Source organism: Grus americana, chromosome 1 (genome assembly GCF_028858705.1).
Source record: "Grus americana isolate bGruAme1 chromosome 1, bGruAme1.mat, whole genome shotgun sequence".
Lineage (NCBI taxonomy): Eukaryota > Metazoa > Chordata > Aves > Gruiformes > Gruidae > Grus > Grus americana.
Window position 1 is genome coordinate 41,569,863 of NC_072852.1, and position 20,286 is coordinate 41,590,148.

A 20,286-nucleotide genomic window follows, 5' to 3' on the forward strand; every position below is an offset into this window, starting at 1 on the left:
AAGGTAGGATTGTGTTCATACGTTGTAGTACACTTCTTAATTCATTCAGCGTTATTGGAATGCTCATGTCACCTGCAAGGATTAGCATTCCGGAAGCCAACACGGTTACCTATTACATTTTGGTTTGGCTGTTCAGAAAAGCCCTTTAAGCATTAGCTGATGCATGAGAGGAGTTTCCAGGCTTGCAGAGCAATGGGGCTGTATTGGATTAAAGTGATTTAGAATATCCCTCTGCGGTTGTCTACCTGCAAGGCAGTTAGCCATCCATCGGATTGGAAGGTTTTATTGGTATGTCAGTGCTATAAAGTATCGGTCTAAACCAGCAGACCAATACCAATGACACAAATACTGGTTTCCCAGTTCCACAGAGTTATTCCAGTGGCTGACACTGACAAAATCTGTCCATTATGACTGGCAAGAAAGACCAAAAACTACAAATGAACACAAAGGAGAGAAAGGAAACAAAAGGATCAGTTAAGAGTAGAGGACTGATTTTGCTTTCATGCTAGCTGCATTTCCGTGGCACTTTGCTTATTTGAGGGGAATTGCTGAAAACTTAATTGGTATAAATAAGAACAGAGTCAGTCTCTCTGTATTCTTCTTCTGAAGATGCCTTTTGGAGGAAAGTTTAATCGCTGTAGGGGAAGTTACGGCTTGCTTTATGGAGTTGAGAATGGGAGGGATCTCTGTTTAATGCTAATGAAGATTTGCCATTAACTTCAGTGATTTCACCCAGTAGCTTTTGTGTCCTCTCTTTTTCATCCCCATCCCTTCTTTGTATTGCAGACAAGAGTTTTTCATTTTGCATGTCATTTATAAAAAAATGTAGGTATGCTAAAAAATTAGTACAATTCAAGCTTCAACTGAAGAAGAAAAGGAAAGCATGTAATTTTGAATTTACTTGCATGTGTAATCTCGAACAGCATGTTTTGGATTTTTGCTTTATTTTCTTTAATTAGGGTCTTGTTTTAGTGTCTGCCTTTATAGAAAATATTTATTCTTTGCCATTTGTAGTATGTTTCTGTTTGCAATTTGGATATTTTCAGTTTGCTTATATTTGGATGTAGCTGCTAGAGTCTCTCTGTGCTTCCATTAGAAGTCTGGGATTTTTGTGCTTCTTGCAGCAGGCTCTTTTTGGGAATGCTGGAATATATCCAGGGTCCCCATTCCTGATATTTCCTCTGAATCCTGAAGTAGAGCTCTTGCTGTCAGGTTGTTCTCCAAGCCAGTTCCACCACCTGTATCGGCAAGCCAAAATAGACAAACTTAGCAGAGGTGTCTGCGCTTTGATATAATTTAGAGTATTATTTAGAATAATTTTCTTCGTCAAGTTAGGAAGCCATCCCAGAGACTGTTCATCCCACACAGTGAAGTACCACCCAGATATACTTTCGTTAACTGTGAATGAAATAGCTTTGGAACCAGAAGTAATACAGCCAAATGAGAGGAGTGTGGCAGCCAGGCTAATTAATTAAGAAGCCAGGCTAATTAGTTTGACTGGAGGGAGCACCATGCTGATGTGACAGTGTAGCTTCCAAAATTCTGGCTGATTTGCGCATAGGTTGCACTGGGCTCCTTGTAGAAATACAAGTTGTTTCTGGGCTCTTTCAGATATTTTTGCCATGAAGCAGTATTGTGTATTGGTTTATTCCCTATGTCAATTTACTGTAATTTTTAGATTTATTTCCAGACTGATAGTCAATTTTAGTTCCTTCTCAATCTTCTGCAGTAAGATTTTTCCAACACATGGATAGACATGGTAATACTGTCTCGTTCAACCTCATGCCACTGAGAGAAATTCCACACTGATTTTTTTTTTACCTGATGAAGGACCTTCCCATCTTCTTCCTAATATTTTGTCACTCACTGAATACAAAACTGCAGTAATAGTCCTGGCACCATTGTTCCAGCCTGCGAGGCTGAGAGGTGGCTGTTGGCAGTCCTGTGCTCAGAGGACGCATGCTAGCAACAGTGCACACTGAAAGATGCCTTGTTTTGTAGGAGCTGGTGGTTCTGGTGATTGTTTTAAAATGTATGTTATTTAAAATGCTTTTAGTGATCATTTATGGCCTTACTTACAATAGCTTTTCAGCGTAGTAGCTCCCACAAGGAGTTAACATATTTTTTTTCTATTCCTAGATCTGTTAGCTGTGCCTAAACATCCATATGCTGCTATGGAGAACTGGGGACTGAGTGTTTTTGTGGAGCAAAGGATACTGCTAGATCCAAGCGTTTCTTCTATATCATACCTACTGGATGTCACCATGGTCATTGTACATGAGCTATGTCATCAGGTATTAAAGGTGTTCGCATATTTGTATTAATGTCAGAAACCATGCATTCTTTTCCAAAACTGAAAATGAATTTGTGTTGTTCACATAGACAGTTGCAACTTTTATTGTAACTGTAGTCCAAATAATGCAGAGATCTGTAAGATACATCACTACGATACAGAAACTGGGAAGACTGAAAATGAGGAAAAAAGAGAAAATTAGTAGCAATGAACAACTTCCCTATCTTCTGTATGATTATATTCTGTATGTTTGTGTGTGAGTGTGTTGGTGTGTAGACTAAACACCTTGATAACTGTAGAAAATGATTTATTGCAGAACTATAGCAGATTTATGCTGAGTTTCGTGTTCACGTCAAGAAATGTTTTGGCTGAAATCAATTTCATAGTCATCTTCTTTTTCTGTCACATGTACACATACTTCCATTTTCTTTTTCTTATCCTTTTCATTTTTTTTTTTAATTTCGAATTGACCCTCTGTTCACTAATGGTGGATAATTGAGTCTTTATGTGTACAGAAACTTTTGTATCAGTGAGAAAACTTTGTAATAAACCCATATTACAATTTATTTTACATTTCTTCCATCTTCTTATCTCAAACTAAACACATTATGAGTGTTTAGTAATATTGAGTTGAATGCAGATGTTATTGAAGAAATTTGCTACAAGGGCAGGAAACCCTTTCTTGCACTCATAAGAGGCATAATCATAGCCTTCAGGTTAAAATGAATGAAATCCTACTGTGTAATCAGCATGGCTTACATCTGTGACTTTACACAGTATTCTTTAAAAGGCAATGCAAATTCTTAACACTTTCTGCAAATAAAAAGTACCATATAAAAGGGAGCCTTTGTAATGGAGTTCTGGTAGATGAACCTGGAAATAATAATGTTTGGTTCATATTCATGTTTCACATTAAATCTGTCGATGAATATGAAGTCCTCAACAACAATATGAAATTTTTATTGAAAGTTATTGCTGGTTTGTTCTCAATACGATCATCTGATTTTGTTATATGCTCTTTATTGTGCAGTACAATAGAGTAGCACACTGTTCAGCTAGAAAAATTACAGTGCCTTAAGAATCAGGTGTGGAAAACACATATTAGGTCATCAAATCCTGGCTCCTGTTAGTATTAGATTCTTCTGTGTGGTGCATTTTGTAGTGCTGGGTTCAATGCTCCTGATTACAGGGTTATACCTCTTCCCTTAAAACCTTTTGATTAAATATGATGGTCAATAACTTTTCCCTAGTGTTCAGCTTAAGTCTTCTTTTTTTCTGAAGTCATTCCATTATTTCCAGTTATTCTTTGCACCGCTTTAATAATTTCCCCTACTTCCAAAGCAATTTATACTTCCGATGTGAGCAATTATCACATCAGTAACTTGCCAAGTTTGTTTATTTGATTCTCATTGCAACCGAAGCCTTTTTACATTGTTCTGGGAATATTGGAGGATCATGAAGTGGGTGAAAACTGTATTTTAGGGTAGCAATGCGGTCATAGAGTGCTTTTAAGTGACCTTAAAAGTGCAAATGAGACAGTTTACTTGATGTCTGTGTTAACATTACTTCCAGTGCTGTTCGCTTAATTAAAGTATCTTCCTCCATTCACGTTGCTGCTGTTTCTGTATTAGTACCATGCAGATCAGGTCCTTGCTCAGCTGCTTCACTGGATAACTAGACAAGATAGAAAATATTCAGGTGGAAGAAGTATTATTTCCAATTTTTAGATGCTGAATTGAGTCACAGAGAACATGGATTGTTCATCTGCAAATAAAGCTTAAAGGGAGAAACCATCCAAAAATAGAAGCCACAAAACACTATCTAGCACCTCCATTGCAGTATTGTCTTTATTTAGCCATTTTTTTCTGCTTTTATCTTACTGTGCTCAGAAGCCCCTCAAGGAGACTTTAGCTGTGGATAACATAGAGCAGGAACTGTAAACAATACTCACTTAGCTGAAAATGTATTGAACTGAGACCAGGTTGGGTCCAGGATCTCTTGTCTCCACTCTTTAATTGTTAATTATGCACTGAATTTTTCATCCTCTTTTGCTGTGCATCATCTCGCCTGCTAACCTGAGGTGGCACATGAGTATTCCTCCCCTTCACTCGTTTTCACATGCAGAATAACAAAGATTAACCAAAATCACTTCTGGTGCAGCCAAAAGTAGAATCCACATCTCCAGTTTTACTTCTTACTTATTGATTTTTTAAAATTTCAGGTAAGAGGAAAGCAAACTCTCTTAAAATATTTTCCTAAAATACATTTTTCCTTTTTTTTTGTTTTTAAGAATTATATTATTGTCCTATTTCCCTTGATTTTAAACCCATGACTTTGAGACTTACAGAACATATCTGAGCGTGTAGCAAACTGACCTGCATGAGACCCTTGTTACTTAAAGTAACACAGCAATTGCTTTGCTAATGTTGTTCCCAAGATTAGAAAAATGAGATGAATATTAAAGAACTGGGATTGTTACCTTTAGATATGACTGTTTAAAATCAGCATTCCGAAACCTGTTGGGTATTAATGCTTGAGCACAGTGTTCAGGACAGATATAAAATGAGAGACAGCATTGCAGAAGGACAATTCTGTGGTTGTCAAAATAGAGGTAAAAAGTGTGTAAGAAACAATTTTACACCAGATTTCTTCACAGGTCACTTTGTAATGCTTGACCAGATATTTATTTTAGGTACATGTTTTAGGAGGGACACATTAAAGTTACACAGGTAGCTTTAGTTTAGTCATTTCGTAGGTTGCTAGTGCTTGATATTTCAGCTTGAGTGGTCTTTTATAACATTTTATGGATTTAATTAAAAAAATTAATAATTGGAGGAAGGAGTCTTTCAGCATAAAAGCTTCTCCTCCAAGCCTCAAAGCACAAATGAGATATTGGTCAAAATGCAAATATTTCTAGCAGCTTAAGTTGATAGCTCTAAATAATTACCATAATTTATTAAAATAATTCTATTAAGCTAGTAATCAGTTTTATTTGCATATCATAGATCAGTCCCACCTACAGCCTTTGAAGAAAGAGTAATTTGAATTTATGCATCATGATTTTTTGTGATAGTTTTCCCACCTGAGTACAAAACTTGGTGTGACAGATTGAGTTAAAGAGGCATGAAAGAAATTAAAAAATTTCTAAATCAATGTTTTTTTAATAATGTGTAAAGAAAGCATATAGGAAAGAGCGTCTTTTCTGTGTGTCTGTAAAATAAGTGCCTTCTGCATGTCAGGCTGAACATAATACCTGTGGGACATGAGAAATTCATGTAATCAATACATTTCAATTCATTTGTCTTTTCCAAAATGAAAAGAAGTAATGATCTTCACTCCAGACAAATAGTGTCCGTAGTCAAATACACAAATAACTAAATAAACAATTACTTAAATAAATGAAGTGCTTTACTTAATGTTTTCCTTTCAGACATGTAACACCTAGGAAGATAATAGCACCTTTCTGCTGGAAAATTTGGCTTCATTAATTACAGTCTCTGGAAGTGCTCTTTCTCTGACATTCATAACTATAACTGACAGTATTCCAAGACTAGTTAAGCAAATTCCCTGCATTTTCATATTGGTATCACATGCTGGTTTAATGCCTGTAAAACACTTCTTCCTTTAGGTGGATAATTAAACAAATACTTTTAATTGTTTTATTAATAAATAAACCTGGAAAACTCACAAAGGAGTATTAGAAATTCTCTTTTGTAACATCATAAATTAATGTTATTTTTTTTTTTTTGAGTCACAGGAGGATGTATTATGAACTTTACAACCTTTATTTTTTAAATCTCTCTCTGAAAAGTCATAACATACCATGACTGTTGCTGGTTTCATATTTGTTCAGCAGTCCTCTTGTAATTCAAGAAATAAACTCTGTGCTGTTGTGTTTAGTCCATTTGTCATTAGAAATCATTTAATCAACCTATTCTAATATAAATGTAATTTTCATACTCCTCTGGTAGTATGCTACTCTTAACATTTCAAATTGTAAAAAGTGCATTATCTGTATGAATGCATTTCCAGTGTTTCTTTGTCTTTTCAGTTAAGTATTCTTAAGATCAGGCTCTGTCTTTACTGATAGCCTTCAACTAGATTATAATCACTGAGTGTCCGTTAAGTTTAGTTTCACTTGGTGTGTGAATATGACTTTTGTCAACCCCATCTTTTCTCCCTAAAGTCTTAAGTTCGTTGTCAATGGCAATCATTGTCACGTTTCACTTCATTTTTTTGTTCAAATCCTGTTTACTGAACATTGTGTGGCAATCTGATAATCTCAGTTTCGTAGTCTGTTCTTTGGAGCCCCTGTGTTCACTTCATTATGGATCCTCGTTGCAGCATTGATTCTTCCTTGGTGCTATTCTCACTCCACAAAGACATGCACAGAAGCGAGACCTTTCTTTCAGGTCCCAGACAAAGCCTTCAAATAAGCCAACCGTCATGAAAGCAAACTGCTTACGGGCCAGCTCTGCTATCATTCGTTCTGCACTCCCATTACAGTGTCAGCAGCAAGTCCTCTGCTCTGACACGAGTCTCTCCCTCTGGAGTACTTGTTTGCTGCTCCCTTGCTGTGTATTTTCAGATAAGAAAGTTTTCATATTGGTTTGGCAAAAAGGACGCTACAGAGAGTATGAAATATGTTTTCATAATAGCGTATGTGTTTCTGCTCTTACCACTGGTGTTATGATGATCCAGGTTGCACAGGGCCATTACAATCATTTAAACAGGGTCATCCTTCCGTCATCCATTGATGACGCCTGATTTCCTTTGATTTTTTGTCCTCGTTCCTCTTCCACTGATCATCCCAGCTATTTGAAATCCCTGTGGCATCAACTAGCTGCTCTTAAGCATCTGAGTCCTGCTCACAGAGAGATGGCACGATTGCATAAAACTGCTTTCTTTAGGAAACCAGCCAATGAACAGAGCATCAGTAGTATTGGAAATCTTAGTGGGCAGACATCGTGGAGGAAGAAATGCTAAAATTTACGTCTTGAGTATGGAGACTGTGTTCCCAGTTTTTTGAAATTCACGCTATACATAGTGTAGTTTCTAGGTAATGAGTCAGATTGCCCGAGTTAGAAGCCTTTTTCTGTCCATTGAATATGTTAGTCCCTTAAACCTGGGTGAGCATCTGCCCTAGATAACTAAAGTAGACACTATGAATACTCTCCTCAACGCTTCTTTTTCCCTGCTTGTTCTTTTCTAATGTTTTCTTCAGTAACTTGTGCATCCTGTAAAGGCTTAATTCATTAGTACATGAAAAAAAGTTACTGTTTTCAGGGTTTCAGTGGGTGGTACATACTACTATTTTTATTAAAACTTGTGAAGAATGTCTTCTGTATAAATGAGATGTATGCAAACATGGTTTCCTAAAGGTTGTTTATTTGATCTTTCTTTGCAGTGGTTTGGTGACCTTGTGACTCCAGTTTGGTGGGAGGATGTGTGGTTGAAAGAAGGTTTTGCTCACTATTTTGAATTTGTTGGGACAGACTACCTCTACCCAGGATGGAACATGGTAAGTCAGTTTTATTTTGTTAATTTGGAGACTTCACAGAAAAGTTGCTCGGCTGTTATACTCCTGCTTTTGTTATAGACAGGGACTGCTGAAAAACACCAAATGATGCATGCAAGTATCAGATGTCCAATAAAGCAAAATCACTAGCTGTGAAATAATTTGACAGCATTCCAAAAGTGTAATCTGCATTTTATTACAAAAGAAATAAGGTCATGTCTATCATAACCCAACATTAAAATAACTACTGTCTCTCTGCTCAGAAACATTTTGGATTAAGGCAGTTACAATTTAACATGGACCATTTTTGAAAATATTCAGAATATTGAATTTTATCCACAAACCCAAAATAAATTGGAAAGAAATACTTGGCTAAAACATACTGTAAAACTGAGCATATTTTTTCTTACAGTAGTCTGTTCTCCTCTCTCTAAGTTTACTCTTTTTATCCTTCTGCTATTATTTTGCCATCAGTTTGCCATCTAGCAGTACATACTACATTAACATGGGGGAAATTAATTGAGAATCTAGGCTTAAGTACGACTTCCAGCTGTACACAGTTGGACATGCTTTGTGAACTGATGGACAAATACTGGATTTCTCTGAGGGTGAACTGGGAAGACTATGCTGCGACATTTTTTTTGAGTCTTTCTGTTATATCATATCATATATCATATCATATCATGCCAGGTCCCAGTTTATATAAACTGCTGTAGTCTACAAATATGCTTATAAGAAAAATGAGAGATAGGAGCAAAACCTCAGGACAAGGACATTGTGTGTGAGACCATGTTTAAGATTGCTATATAGACTTTATTGTACTTTATAGAAATTTTTCTGTTTGCTAGCCTTTTGTGTTTACACAGGTTTAATTATATGGCAAAATATTTGTTATAAATACAGATTGCCTGATGGAGATTTGTTGTAGCTTGAATGTCTTGCTTGAACTCTTGCACACTAACTTCTGAAATGTTTTTTCTCATTTCTTCGAGATTTATTGAGTATTCTTATCCCATTCATTTCTGTTTGCCATGAAATGAAGATGCTATAATTATGAGTTAAAGCTAATTTTTTAAAATAGTTGTATACAGGTACTCTTGCTATAGGTTCGCTTCTTGTGAAGTTTGCATTCTTTGCAGTATTTAAATTTTTTCTTTCAGGTGTCAATTTTGGTTTATAATTGCATTACGAAAAGGAAAATAAACTTTATCTGAATTGACATCTGTCTTGCATTGGTAGGCTTGTTGGGTTTACCTGGCTTTGGCTGTATTAAAACTCATTCTCTTCGTCTTTATGAAAAACACATCCTGAATTACAATGTAATCATTCTAATTATGAATGCAATGAAATCTGGCAGGCCTTTATGATTTTAGCATAGTGAAATGTCATAGATGACAATGTTTATACACTGAATTTTATCTTCAAATCATCACTCATTTGTTCTTCACATAATCAATTTAACAAATCCAGAATAACTTTGCTTTAGAAGTAATTTGGAATATAGAATATTTACTTGAGATTTCTGTGGCATGAATATAATGTTCACTGTTATGCAAATGACATGCCCATCACGTGAAATTCTGGCATCTTAGTGGAATACAGGCAAAACGAACGGATTGAACAAGGTATGACAGTTAAACTGGGAAATCAGACATGTGCTGCATAAATTAGAATTAACTACAGTAATATTGCTGTGCCTGAAAAAATATTAATCTGTCAAGTTTTTCCTTAAATTAAAAAGAAGGTAGACATAAACTTTTCATAAGGCTTTGGATATCATTGGCCTTTGATATAAAAATAACCATAATGACATATTTAAATAATTAGAAAATTGGAGGCAAGATGGAACACTTGAGGAGTTAATCATTTAAACATGCTGCATTCTTTTGCAGACTAGAGTAGGAATCAATATTGTGATGTTTTAGCCTTTTTGCAGAGATTATAGGAAGAGGAAGCAACAGTTACAGTTACTGGAATTTGACTTGCTGGATATTATTGTTATTGATATAAAGCGCATTTGCTGTTTAGATCATACTGACATTTATAAACTTGAAAAAATAAAAAGCGAGTATTTATAAAAGGAAAAGATGTTCCAAACAACTTTTTATTTTTTAAAAAAAGTGAGGATTCAGTACAAACCTCATGAATCAGTTGCAAACACAAGAACTACAAACCTTATTTTCTGTAATGATGGTTTAACAGAGCAATATTCCAACATTCTGGGTTGTCTCTTGTCAGCAGTAATTCATACCTGTGAAATAAAAATAAAAGATGTATATGATGGTATATGATACCACAGCTCTTTGCATCAGGAAAACAGAGAGTAATATGCCAAAATCCTCTTTCTTTCTAAAGAATTGTGAAAGTTAGACAGTGAACTTCTTTCTCTTGTAGTTCTGAAATCACAGAATCACAGAACGTCAGGGGTTGGAAGGGATCCCAGGAGATCATCTAGTCCAACCCCCCTGCTAAAGCAGGATCACCTAGAGCAGGTTGCACAGGATCGTGTCCAGGTGGGTTTTGAATATCTCCAGAGAAGGAGACTCCACAACCTCTCTGGGCAGCCTGTTCCTGTGCTCGGTCATCCTCAAAGTGAAGAATTTTTTTCTCATGTTCAGATGGAACTTCCTGTGTTCCAGTTTGTGCCCATTGCCCCTTGTCCTGTCACTGGGCACCATTGAGAAGAGTCTGGCCTCATCCTCTTGGCACTGGCCCTTTAGATATTTAAAAGCATTGATGAGAGCCCCTCTCAGTCTTCTCTTCTCCAGGGTAAACAGACCCAGCTCTCTCAGCCTTTCCTCATACGAGAGGTGCTCCAGTCCCCTCATCATCCTTGTAGCCCTCCTCTGGACTCTGTCCAGTAGTTCCCTGTCTTTCTTGAACTGGGGCCTCAGAACTGGACACAGAACTCCAGATGTGGCCTCACCAGGGCAGAGTAGAGGGAGAGGATAACCTCCCTCGACCTGGGGCCACGCTCTTCTTAATGCACCCCAGGATACCATTGACCACCTTGGCCACAAGGGCACATTGCTGGTTCATGGAGAGGTTGTTGTCCATCAGGACTCCCAGATCCTTCTCTGCAGAGCTGCTTCCCAGCAGGTCAACCCCTAACTTGTACTGGTGCTTGGGGTTATTCCTCCCTATGTGCAGGACCCTACACTTGCCTTTGTTGAATTTCATTAGGTTCCCCTCCACCCAGCTCTCCAGCCTGTCCAGGTCTTGCTGAATGGCAGCGTAGCCTTCTGCTGTATCAGCCACACTCCCAGTTTAGTATCATCAGCAAACTTGCTGAGGGTACGCTCTGTCCCCTCGCCCAGGTCCCTGATGTATATGTTGAACAAGACTGGACTGCTGGGGCAGACCACTAGCTACAGGCTTCCAACTAGACTCTGTGCCGCTTATCAAAACCCTGCCTACCTAACCCTTATGCACTGGATCCTCCTATTAAAATTTTGGGTGAAGAACAGAATGAACAGAGTCATTCTGATGGAGGTGTCCATTATCCATTATAGTTAATATAAGATACATCAGAACTCTCCTGAGTAAGTGGATGAAGTTTTGCTGGTTTTAAAACAGGAAAGTGATCTTTCTATACTGAGGTCCTTCATGGTTCCACCACTGGTCTTAATATCCTTTTAAAAATATAGTTACTTCAGATCAAAGCTAGAAATTCTCATTTCCTTCCTTCAGCCAAAAAATAAGTCCCTGCATGTTACGTTTTACCTCTGGAAGGTGAAGCTACCTTTGATTTTGCAGGAAATATGTTCCTACTACACAGTCATTAGACATTTGCCATGGAAATGAATTCACCGTTCTTCCCATTTCAGCCTCTTGCTTGCCTATCCCCCAAATTAAGAGTTTTTTGAAATTCTTACACTGAAATGTCTCAAATTCTTATTCTTAAATCTCATTCTTCAAGGTCTTGGAAGTTTCTGTGTTGTCAGGATGGTTTTAAAAAGAAAGCTAGCACTACAGACTGTTCTCTCCAGAGATCAGAGGATTCTGCTTGATCATGTGTACTTAGTCATCTGCACGTGAATCCCCTAGCTGTTGCTATTTCATCATTTAGAAAGAGATGAGGTTTCAGTATTAAAGGCTTACCGTATAACTGTTTGGTTGTCTCTCCATGCCATCAAAAAACATCAGCAGCTGGATGTGAGTTCTTGAGCTGTAAGATCTTATGACTGATACAACAAGGTAATCTCACCTCTGTGGAAGGTGCCTCTGCTGGTTTAGGATCAGAGAAAAGAGAAAATTACAGCAGAAAACTACATGCTGGTAATTTCCACTTCACAGCCCTGAGTTATCTCATCTACCCTGCTCACCTTCCTCCTTTCAGAGATCCGTTTGCAACTATATATTTCGTCTTCCTGTCTGCTTGTTTCTCTCATTATCCTGAAGTCCTTTGTATGTGGCTTTGTAAAGGAAGGAATTCAACTGAGGCTTACAGATCCAGGAATTTATTGACTGATCTTTTGCCTTCTTATTTTCTGGTAGAAGGAACCATCATGTTTGTCCTTGAATGTCTCTGGTATTGGGGTAGGTTTTGAGGACTATGACAGCAGGAATTACTGGCACGTAATTTTCTTTCTCATCCATCAAACGAGTGTCAAATACTTTAGCGGTCAGTACCCGGCTTGACGCTGAGAAAGCATTTCACAGAGCCCAGATGCCTTCTCCCTTTTCTTTATTATATAAAAGTCAGCTTTGCTGACAACTTTATTGGCTGAGTCAAGGTGTAGTACATCAGTGATAGCTTTGAATCCTTTGCCTTTTTCTATCCATTAAAGCTCTGGGATATGTTCTCCCACTTTCTTACTACTTTTATAATTAAGGATGGTCACATTTGTCAGAAATTTTCTTAGTGTTAAACAATTATGATTAAAGTCTTTGGAGTAAAACTTTGTGTCTACATGGCAGGGCATCTTTCATCTTTCTTAAAGTGACCTGTGCTTCCTTCACACTATTAGGTTCCATGGTCTAGACGATCCTGCCATTACTAGAGGCAGCTGAAAATAATAATGAGGTTGCATATCAACATTTCTGTTTTAAAAATACATGCTGCAAGAAATTACCTGTGCCTAAAAAAGTTAATAGAAAACCATTTAACTGAACTTCATTGCATTAAGTACTTTGAACATCACGCAACGTGCTGCCCAAATTCTTGATAAATGATTTTAATTGCCTGTCTTTCTGATTGACTCAGTTTAAATAATAAAAGTGAATACGGCCATTAGACACATGCATATCTTTAATGTGCTTTGACTCAGATTGCCTCCTAAAGCGTTTGTCTCCATCTGTAAAGTTTTTTAGGAATTGACTCATAGAAAAACCAGAAAATCATTATAAGTTTTGAAGTAGACCTAAGACATGTGCCTTTTTGATTTATTTCATTATTATTTTGGCATTTCAGACCTGAGCTGTAGCCTGCTTGATCCTTCTAACCCAACATAAATATCATGCTGGCTCAGCATTGAGAGAGATTCAGCCTCTCATTTTTTAAAACTGCTTTAATCTCTTCTTTCTTGGTTAAAGGCTCCCCATGCCAGTATAACGTAAGCCTTTAATTAATACCACATGGAGTGTTTTTTCCCCCAGTAACTGCTCAGTGAAGTCAGTCCTTGTATGATTTTCTGTTTTAACTCAACTATGGGGGAAGCTTTCAATGTAAAATTCACTAGAATCTCATGTATAATTGACCTTGGCAGGAAAAAAGAGATATATAAAGGTAAGCTGCAAGATCTTCTGGTTGCTAATTACTAGTCCTTTTAAAGTATACCAGTTTAGAAATCCTTATACTAAATTTAGCTTATAACTAAGAAAATAAATTTCCATCTCCACATGGTCTTTCTTAACACAGTTTCTTTTTTTATGCTCTGGCAAGGTGGATTAATATATGGAATTCTTAACTTTACGTAGTTAACTCTTAACATTTAGAGATCAGACATAAATGAATATCAACATTTAGATGAAACGTTTATTCAAGAGATTAAGTACAGGTTTGGAGAATGTCAGTGTCTCTTCTTTCTTCATGTCATTATCTGCTCATCTTGAGAGAGCAGTTAAAATGACATTATGATGAGAGCTTTTTGGTCATGTGAGTTCAAATCTCCTGAGTTCAGGTTTTAGATGAAGCTTTGGTTTCAGAAAGAAACTTCAGTCAACTGGCTGAATTTCACATAATTTTGAATTAGTAACCACTTTGTCTTCAGTAAAATTGAGAAAGAAACTTCATGGCAACTTTTACCTCAAGGCAAGAACTCACTGCAGGGTAGCCCTACTGAAACAAGAATACACACTTTATCAGGAAGAACAGTTTATATGGGAAGTTCAATGGCAAAGCTGTATCTGTATATTTGAGGGCATCCTTACTGAAAGACTCTGCTTCTCAAATTTTCAGCTGTCATGAACATGCTGCCACTGTTTATTTTAAAATTGTGGCAGTGTGCAGTTCTTTGGAGCACAAGCTGGTGAGTAATTTTTGGTGTGCCTGCAAAACATCTTTGGTTCATTCACAACTTAGCTCACTTTCACAACTTAGCATCACTTTCAGGTTGAAACAGAGTCTAGGTGTGCAAAATCCGTACAGCAAATGTTAGAGCACCTGAAAAGTATTCTCATTGATGGTGACCGCTGACAGTTATTGCTGGCAGTTGACTCGGTATACCAATCACATTTCAAAGCCACTTTTCATTTAGAAATTATTTACTGTTTCTTGACTTGAGATTAATTTCCTCTACAGATTCCCCCTGTGGAGTTTGAATTACAGGATAAACTTCATACTTTGTTGCCTAATGTTTTAAAATGCTCTGGAGACAAATGCATGGGAAGACAGTGGATCTGTGTTCATCTGTTTGCTTAATGACTCTATTTCTGTGAAGACAGCTACATACAAGGTGACAAAACACGATCTTGGAGAGTGAAACTGGCCTTTTTTTTTGAAGTGCTGGTGATCAGTATGTGTTGTTTCCCTTTCTAATGCTCCTTTCTTTGTACTGCATCCTCCCGTTGTGTAGGCCTACATTTGGCATAATGGATCTGGTGTACAACAGATCAAAGCTATACCTGAAAAACAGAGTGGTGAGAGGAAACAGCAGTTGAAGTAGCTAGTGAAATTGCTTAAAAACTCCATATCAACTACCCATCTGCTTGGCAACTTAAGCAGGTGGTCATGAATATCTGGTTTGGCACTTCATTGAGAAGAAAATACACACCCAATTCTCTTTCCTGATACTCAAAGCTATTGGTCTTCCTTAGCTATGAACTTCTGCAACACCTATGTTGCTTTATAACAGCAAAAATTTTCAGTCAGTGTGAAAATTTCTCAAGCACAGGGACAGAAATTTTGCAAGAACTTTGACTGAAAATGCAGAAAAGAGGGTTATGAAAGTAGACACAGAACCATGACATATTCACAGCTAATAAATGTAGAATGTGTTGCAGGCCTCCTTCAACAAACTACATAATTGAAGCACACATGCAGAGATATAAATTAAAAAAAAAAAGCAATCTGTAAGCTGCTCAAACTATTTACAAAAAATTACTGTTGGGAAGAGAGAGAAAGAAATGTTGCCTTCATTTGCAAGTACTCAGGAGACTTCTTGTGCTATAACAACTTAGGATTTATAAGGATGTAGACAGAAAGAACTTGCTTTTGGCCCCCAGTGGATCTTTTCTGGCCTTAAGGTATTTTATTGAACCTTAGATTTCCTCATAGATGATATTCCTCTGTAGTTTGTTAAGCTTCACACTGAAATATATTGTATTAGAAGTGAACTGCTGGTAGTGTATATGCTGGTGTTCTTTGACTGCTTTCAAAGTTCGCCCCTATTTCTTTTTCCCTAGTGTGCACTTTCCCTATAAACCCAAGCATTGTGTCTTGCAAATGCTTGTTTTGTCAGGCATGAGAGATCATTTACCTCCTTTGTATTCCTGATGGCTAGTAAAGCTCTGTATTTTGGAGAAGATTTTTGTAGCAAATTTTTCAGGAAAATTACTTGCAGATTTGCACACCAATATTAAGCTTTATTCATGTAGATTTCTCAGTCCATAAACTGTTTGAATGGCTGTCCCAGAACAAAGGCGATGCCTTTAATATTGAGGCCTTTGATCTCTTCTGCGTACTAATTATCAGTTTTGGCTTTTGTTGTGCTATTCCTTTTGTTCCACTGTTGGATGTTTTCCAGTTTTTTCATTTTGATTCTTTTCCCTGGTATTTCATATTAATTTTTTGAAATTATTTTTATATGACTAACTTTAAGTATTACATTATTGTCATGCTAACTTGTACTCTTACATTATGCCTCAATATGATACTGTAAAATCAGCAGCAACCCCTTTCCGTTACATCATTGTTATCGTGTTATGCCCAATAAATTTTTAATGGTTCTTGAAGGTACAGTCTTTTCTGCCAAACAATGTTATTTCATTATTGCTTTCTTTCCATTTAGAGGTAGGCTAGTTGAATGGTGGACATCCTGTTGGAAAATAATACACAGAGAGTGACCACTACCTTTCCATAAACCTTCCTCCTAGAACATGGTGAAAATAAACCAGAACCAGAAAGCTTTCTTGTGGTTAGCCAGTTTCTTACTCCTGATTCTTTTTTGCTGTGGAATGATAAACACTACAGATCCACATTTAAAAATCTCCAGACTATTTCCTTAATGTGGAAGAATTGCTATAGGTGGAAAGTTTCTGACCCAGTTGCCTGTAGCATTTGTGCTAGTTTTACCCAAAGCAGTGAAATTTGAATTTTCACAATGGTTAAATGTTCGCTAAGGAGGGAAGAGCACAGAGAAGGGTAAGTCTTTCAGGACAACCTTGTACCAAACAGAGAGGGTTTTACTGGCGAGGATTAAAAGAAGTCATTCCTATGAAGAGACAAATACTTGAATCTCGTGACCACAGATGTTTGGGAAATAATCCGAAAATGTAAATCTTTGAAAGGCATGTTCGTCAGATAACAGCACTTCAGTCCCTGCACCTTTCTCAAGAGTAGGAGGGAAAGCAACCAGAAATAATTGACATGTCTTTTCTCCTCAACACAGGTCTGGTCTCCCAGACTTTGACTATCCACAGTTCAAGGAGGGCTCTGAGGAGAGGAGATGAGGACACAGGACTCCAAGTGGGCAGTAGGAAGCTAAGGAGCGGAGGGGCTTCCTGCTTGCCTTTAAAGAAGGGCACAAATTTGAGTGGAAGCACCTCTGTGCTTATTTCAGACTAGGCTTCTGCTGCTGCCCTACCAACTCCTGCTCAGAGCCCTGGCCCTGTGTTAGCACGGCACAGCATTGCTCTTCGATGCAGCTACAGACACTTTCCAAGCAAAGGTTCGGGACTCACCCGAAGCCCTCTTTTCCTTGCAGGCGGATCACAGTCTTTGGCTTTTCTCTTGCAGTTGAACTCTCTCGAAGGAGGGTTATCTTGAACAACATTTTTTCATTGTTTCATGTCTAGCTGCAAACCTGTCACCTACCATGTTGACAGCTCTCTGGCCTCGTTAAATGCATTCCAGGATTGATTTTCTTTACAATTTCTGTGCTAGGTGTTTCTTTAGTCCTGTAGGTATCGTATTAAAACAGATCAATTCCACCATAGTGTGTAGGGTAAAATAACTTACGAATGGAAAGCCCCTCTTCCATCAGTATAAGCAGTTTGGTCACCTGTTGGCCTTTTCCCCTTACTGTGCTGACAGGACTTTGATAGCTGAGGTAGGGTTTCTTCAACATAATTACGGCAGTTTTAGTTTCTTTCTGCATTTCTGTTTCCTGTTGCCTCTTTAAGCTGCAGGCCCCCTGTCAACCAGCAAACTCCTCTCTCTCGCTCCCTCTGTGTCCTGCTGGAGTTATATTTGAGTCTCCTTTCGAAATCTGTGCTCAGAGGTTTCGTACTAAAGGGAAAAGTTGGGAATGTTTTGAAAATCCTGTTAGTTCAGTATATTTAGCTTTATAGGTGAAAAGCCTTCTTAATTCTCACTAAAATGCAGGTTTACATGTGTGGAGGCATACTAGCTATTCTGGTTGTATTGCAGTGTGATGGTCTGCCATAAATTTCAAGGAAGGCTTTTCAGCTATGGTAATTTGAATGAGCGATCATGAATCTAAAATGCTCTTTTTCAGCCCTTCAGGAGATAACTAAAGAAACAAACAGAAAACCAAAATATAGCCTGTCCTTTTTATATCTTTCGTATTCTTATAGCTTCACTTTATGTTTCCTGCGTGCTGGTTTTCTTGATTCCAAATTCTGTATTTAAAGTGTTAATTTGTGATTAACAAGGGTCTTTTAAATGAGTTGATTCCAAACAGTAACAATCCACTCCCACAACTGTTTCTCTATTGTGGTATGCAAACTTGAATTTGGAGACAGGTGTGCTCGTACCTGTATGTATTACATATCATACATCTGATGAAATTGGGGCTCTGTTACTGACTAATAGAGAATGTGAGTGAGGTGTAACCAAAGCATCTACAATCCTTTACACCTCAGCAGTTTTCCCCTGAGTAGGACTGTCATAATAATTGTTTCCCTACACCTTTCTTTTTTTCCCATAAAAAAAGGGCAGTTACTGTGTATGCCTGAGAAAATTTGGAAATGAACAATAATATGAACAAGACATTACTTTTCCCTTCACAAACCTTACCTCATGCAGCCAGCTGAGAACACTAAGAGTGTGTTGGGTAATTGGCTTTCCTGCATCCCGTGTTTTTAATTGCCTGAATATACAATCAGCTCAAGGTACATTTCTTGTGCTCTAATGAATTTTAACATAAAGGTTTATTTCCAGATGGATCAGCACTGGAAGAGCTTTTCAACTGTCTTATAAATATAATTTAAATTAACACATTGATACCAAAACCTCGCCACCCAAGAAATTAAACATAGAATTTATTATGTAATTGTGTGGTTATTTTATCTGTGGACATTAAGGTGGCTTTTGAAAAAAAATGCAGCATTCCCTAGAGTTTCTTTATATTATGGCACTAGGTTGACATTAATTCAGGAACTGTTGTAATTTAGATAAAGTTTGAGATATGCCATTTCAGGGTGAAAAAAGCTTATTTAAATGTTCCATAATTTTTAATTCACTCTTTGCGTTTATTTGTGACTTGAAAAAACAAGTAAATGAAGCTCTTCTTTCCTGACACAGTCTTTTGGATTAGAGACATCTATATGAATGCAATATGAGGAGTTTTTAAGGCATGTCATTTCTCAGCTGAAAAAGTCCCATCTAGTTGCACTGTAAAAGTGAGTGCAGCACAGTTCATAGACTATACATGAACATTTAATTAATGTTACTGCCAGAGTAAATATGCAGCAGTTTTGACATACCTCTGTAATCCATATTTATAGATTTATAGAAGGTGTGGAAACAAATTAGTATGTTGGATGTTGTTGGGGTTTGTACCTGCTTCTGATGTAGCTGTGACTTTGACTATGTCATTTAACCTCTACATGCAGCTATTGTCCCACTTGTAAAGAGAGGTAATAATGGTTTCCTTCAGATGGAAGTTACAAAATTTGTAGAGCTCACAAGCTCTTGTGGAGAAAGGATTTCTGTACCAGAATTATGAAAGACAATGCAGGCACCCGCTGTGGCACTGCTGTGGGTTCTCTCCATTCTCCTGTCCCACGTCAACCTGCCACGTGAACTTGGCACTAAGAGCCGAGTGACTTAAACTTCACTAAATAAAGCAGTAATAATTGTATTTACCCATCTCTGTCAGAAGTTTCCATACCTGCATATGCAATGACCTCAATGACTCATAGCATCCTTATATTTTTGTGATCGAAGGCTCCACCATTTTGCCTCTCTCCCCACCCCTCATAACTGTGAATGAATAATCATAATCAGAATTGCAGTCTGCACCTACAGATACATTTTGATTCATTTAATAGCCTTTAATTTAATTTCAGTCAAGTTCCTTTGCAGCAAAAGATCTCAAGGCAGAGTCTATTCCATATACCTGTTCAAGATTGTAGGAGGTCATGGTGGCTTCCATTCAAACCAGAAGGTCTGATTTTCGTCAACTGTCATATTAGTCAACTGCCTCTGATAACTGTGCATCAATTCTGTATTGTTGTAAGTGTGTATTTGTCTGCCATACTACTGCATGTGCTGTATTTCAGGAAAAGCAGAGATTTCTGACAGATGTCCTGCATGAAGTGATGTTGCTGGATGGTTTGACCAGTTCACATCCAGTATCCCAGGAGGTGCAGCAAGCCACAGACATTGACAGGGTGTTTGACTGGATTGCCTATAAAAAGGTAAGACTAATTAAACCTATCTATTTCTATACATGGCTATGTCAGTAGCTATTACAAGATCATGTTCCGTCTGTAAAACAAATACCCATTGTAAAAATATGTACACTACAGTGGCTACTGGTTGTGAAACTTTAATTTGTGTGGAATATACTACAGTGATTTTAACCAATTACATTCAACACATTCAGGGTTATTAAATGTTGTAAATAAA

The 20,286-nt window shown here is 37.4% G+C and overlaps 1 protein-coding gene across 2 annotated transcripts in view; it reads left to right on the forward strand.

Annotated features, from left to right (window-relative positions):
* TRHDE (thyrotropin releasing hormone degrading enzyme) overlaps positions 1-20,286 on the forward strand; it is a 222,951-nt gene that overhangs the window by 88,652 nt on the left and 114,013 nt on the right. For both annotated transcript variants that reach the window (XM_054807940.1, XM_054807947.1), the window contains exons 4-6: positions 2,140-2,294; positions 7,701-7,814; positions 19,938-20,075. In XM_054807940.1, coding sequence (XP_054663915.1) covers positions 2,140-2,294; positions 7,701-7,814; positions 19,938-20,075 — 407 coding nt within the window. The remainder of the gene's footprint in view (positions 1-2,139; positions 2,295-7,700; positions 7,815-19,937; positions 20,076-20,286) is intronic.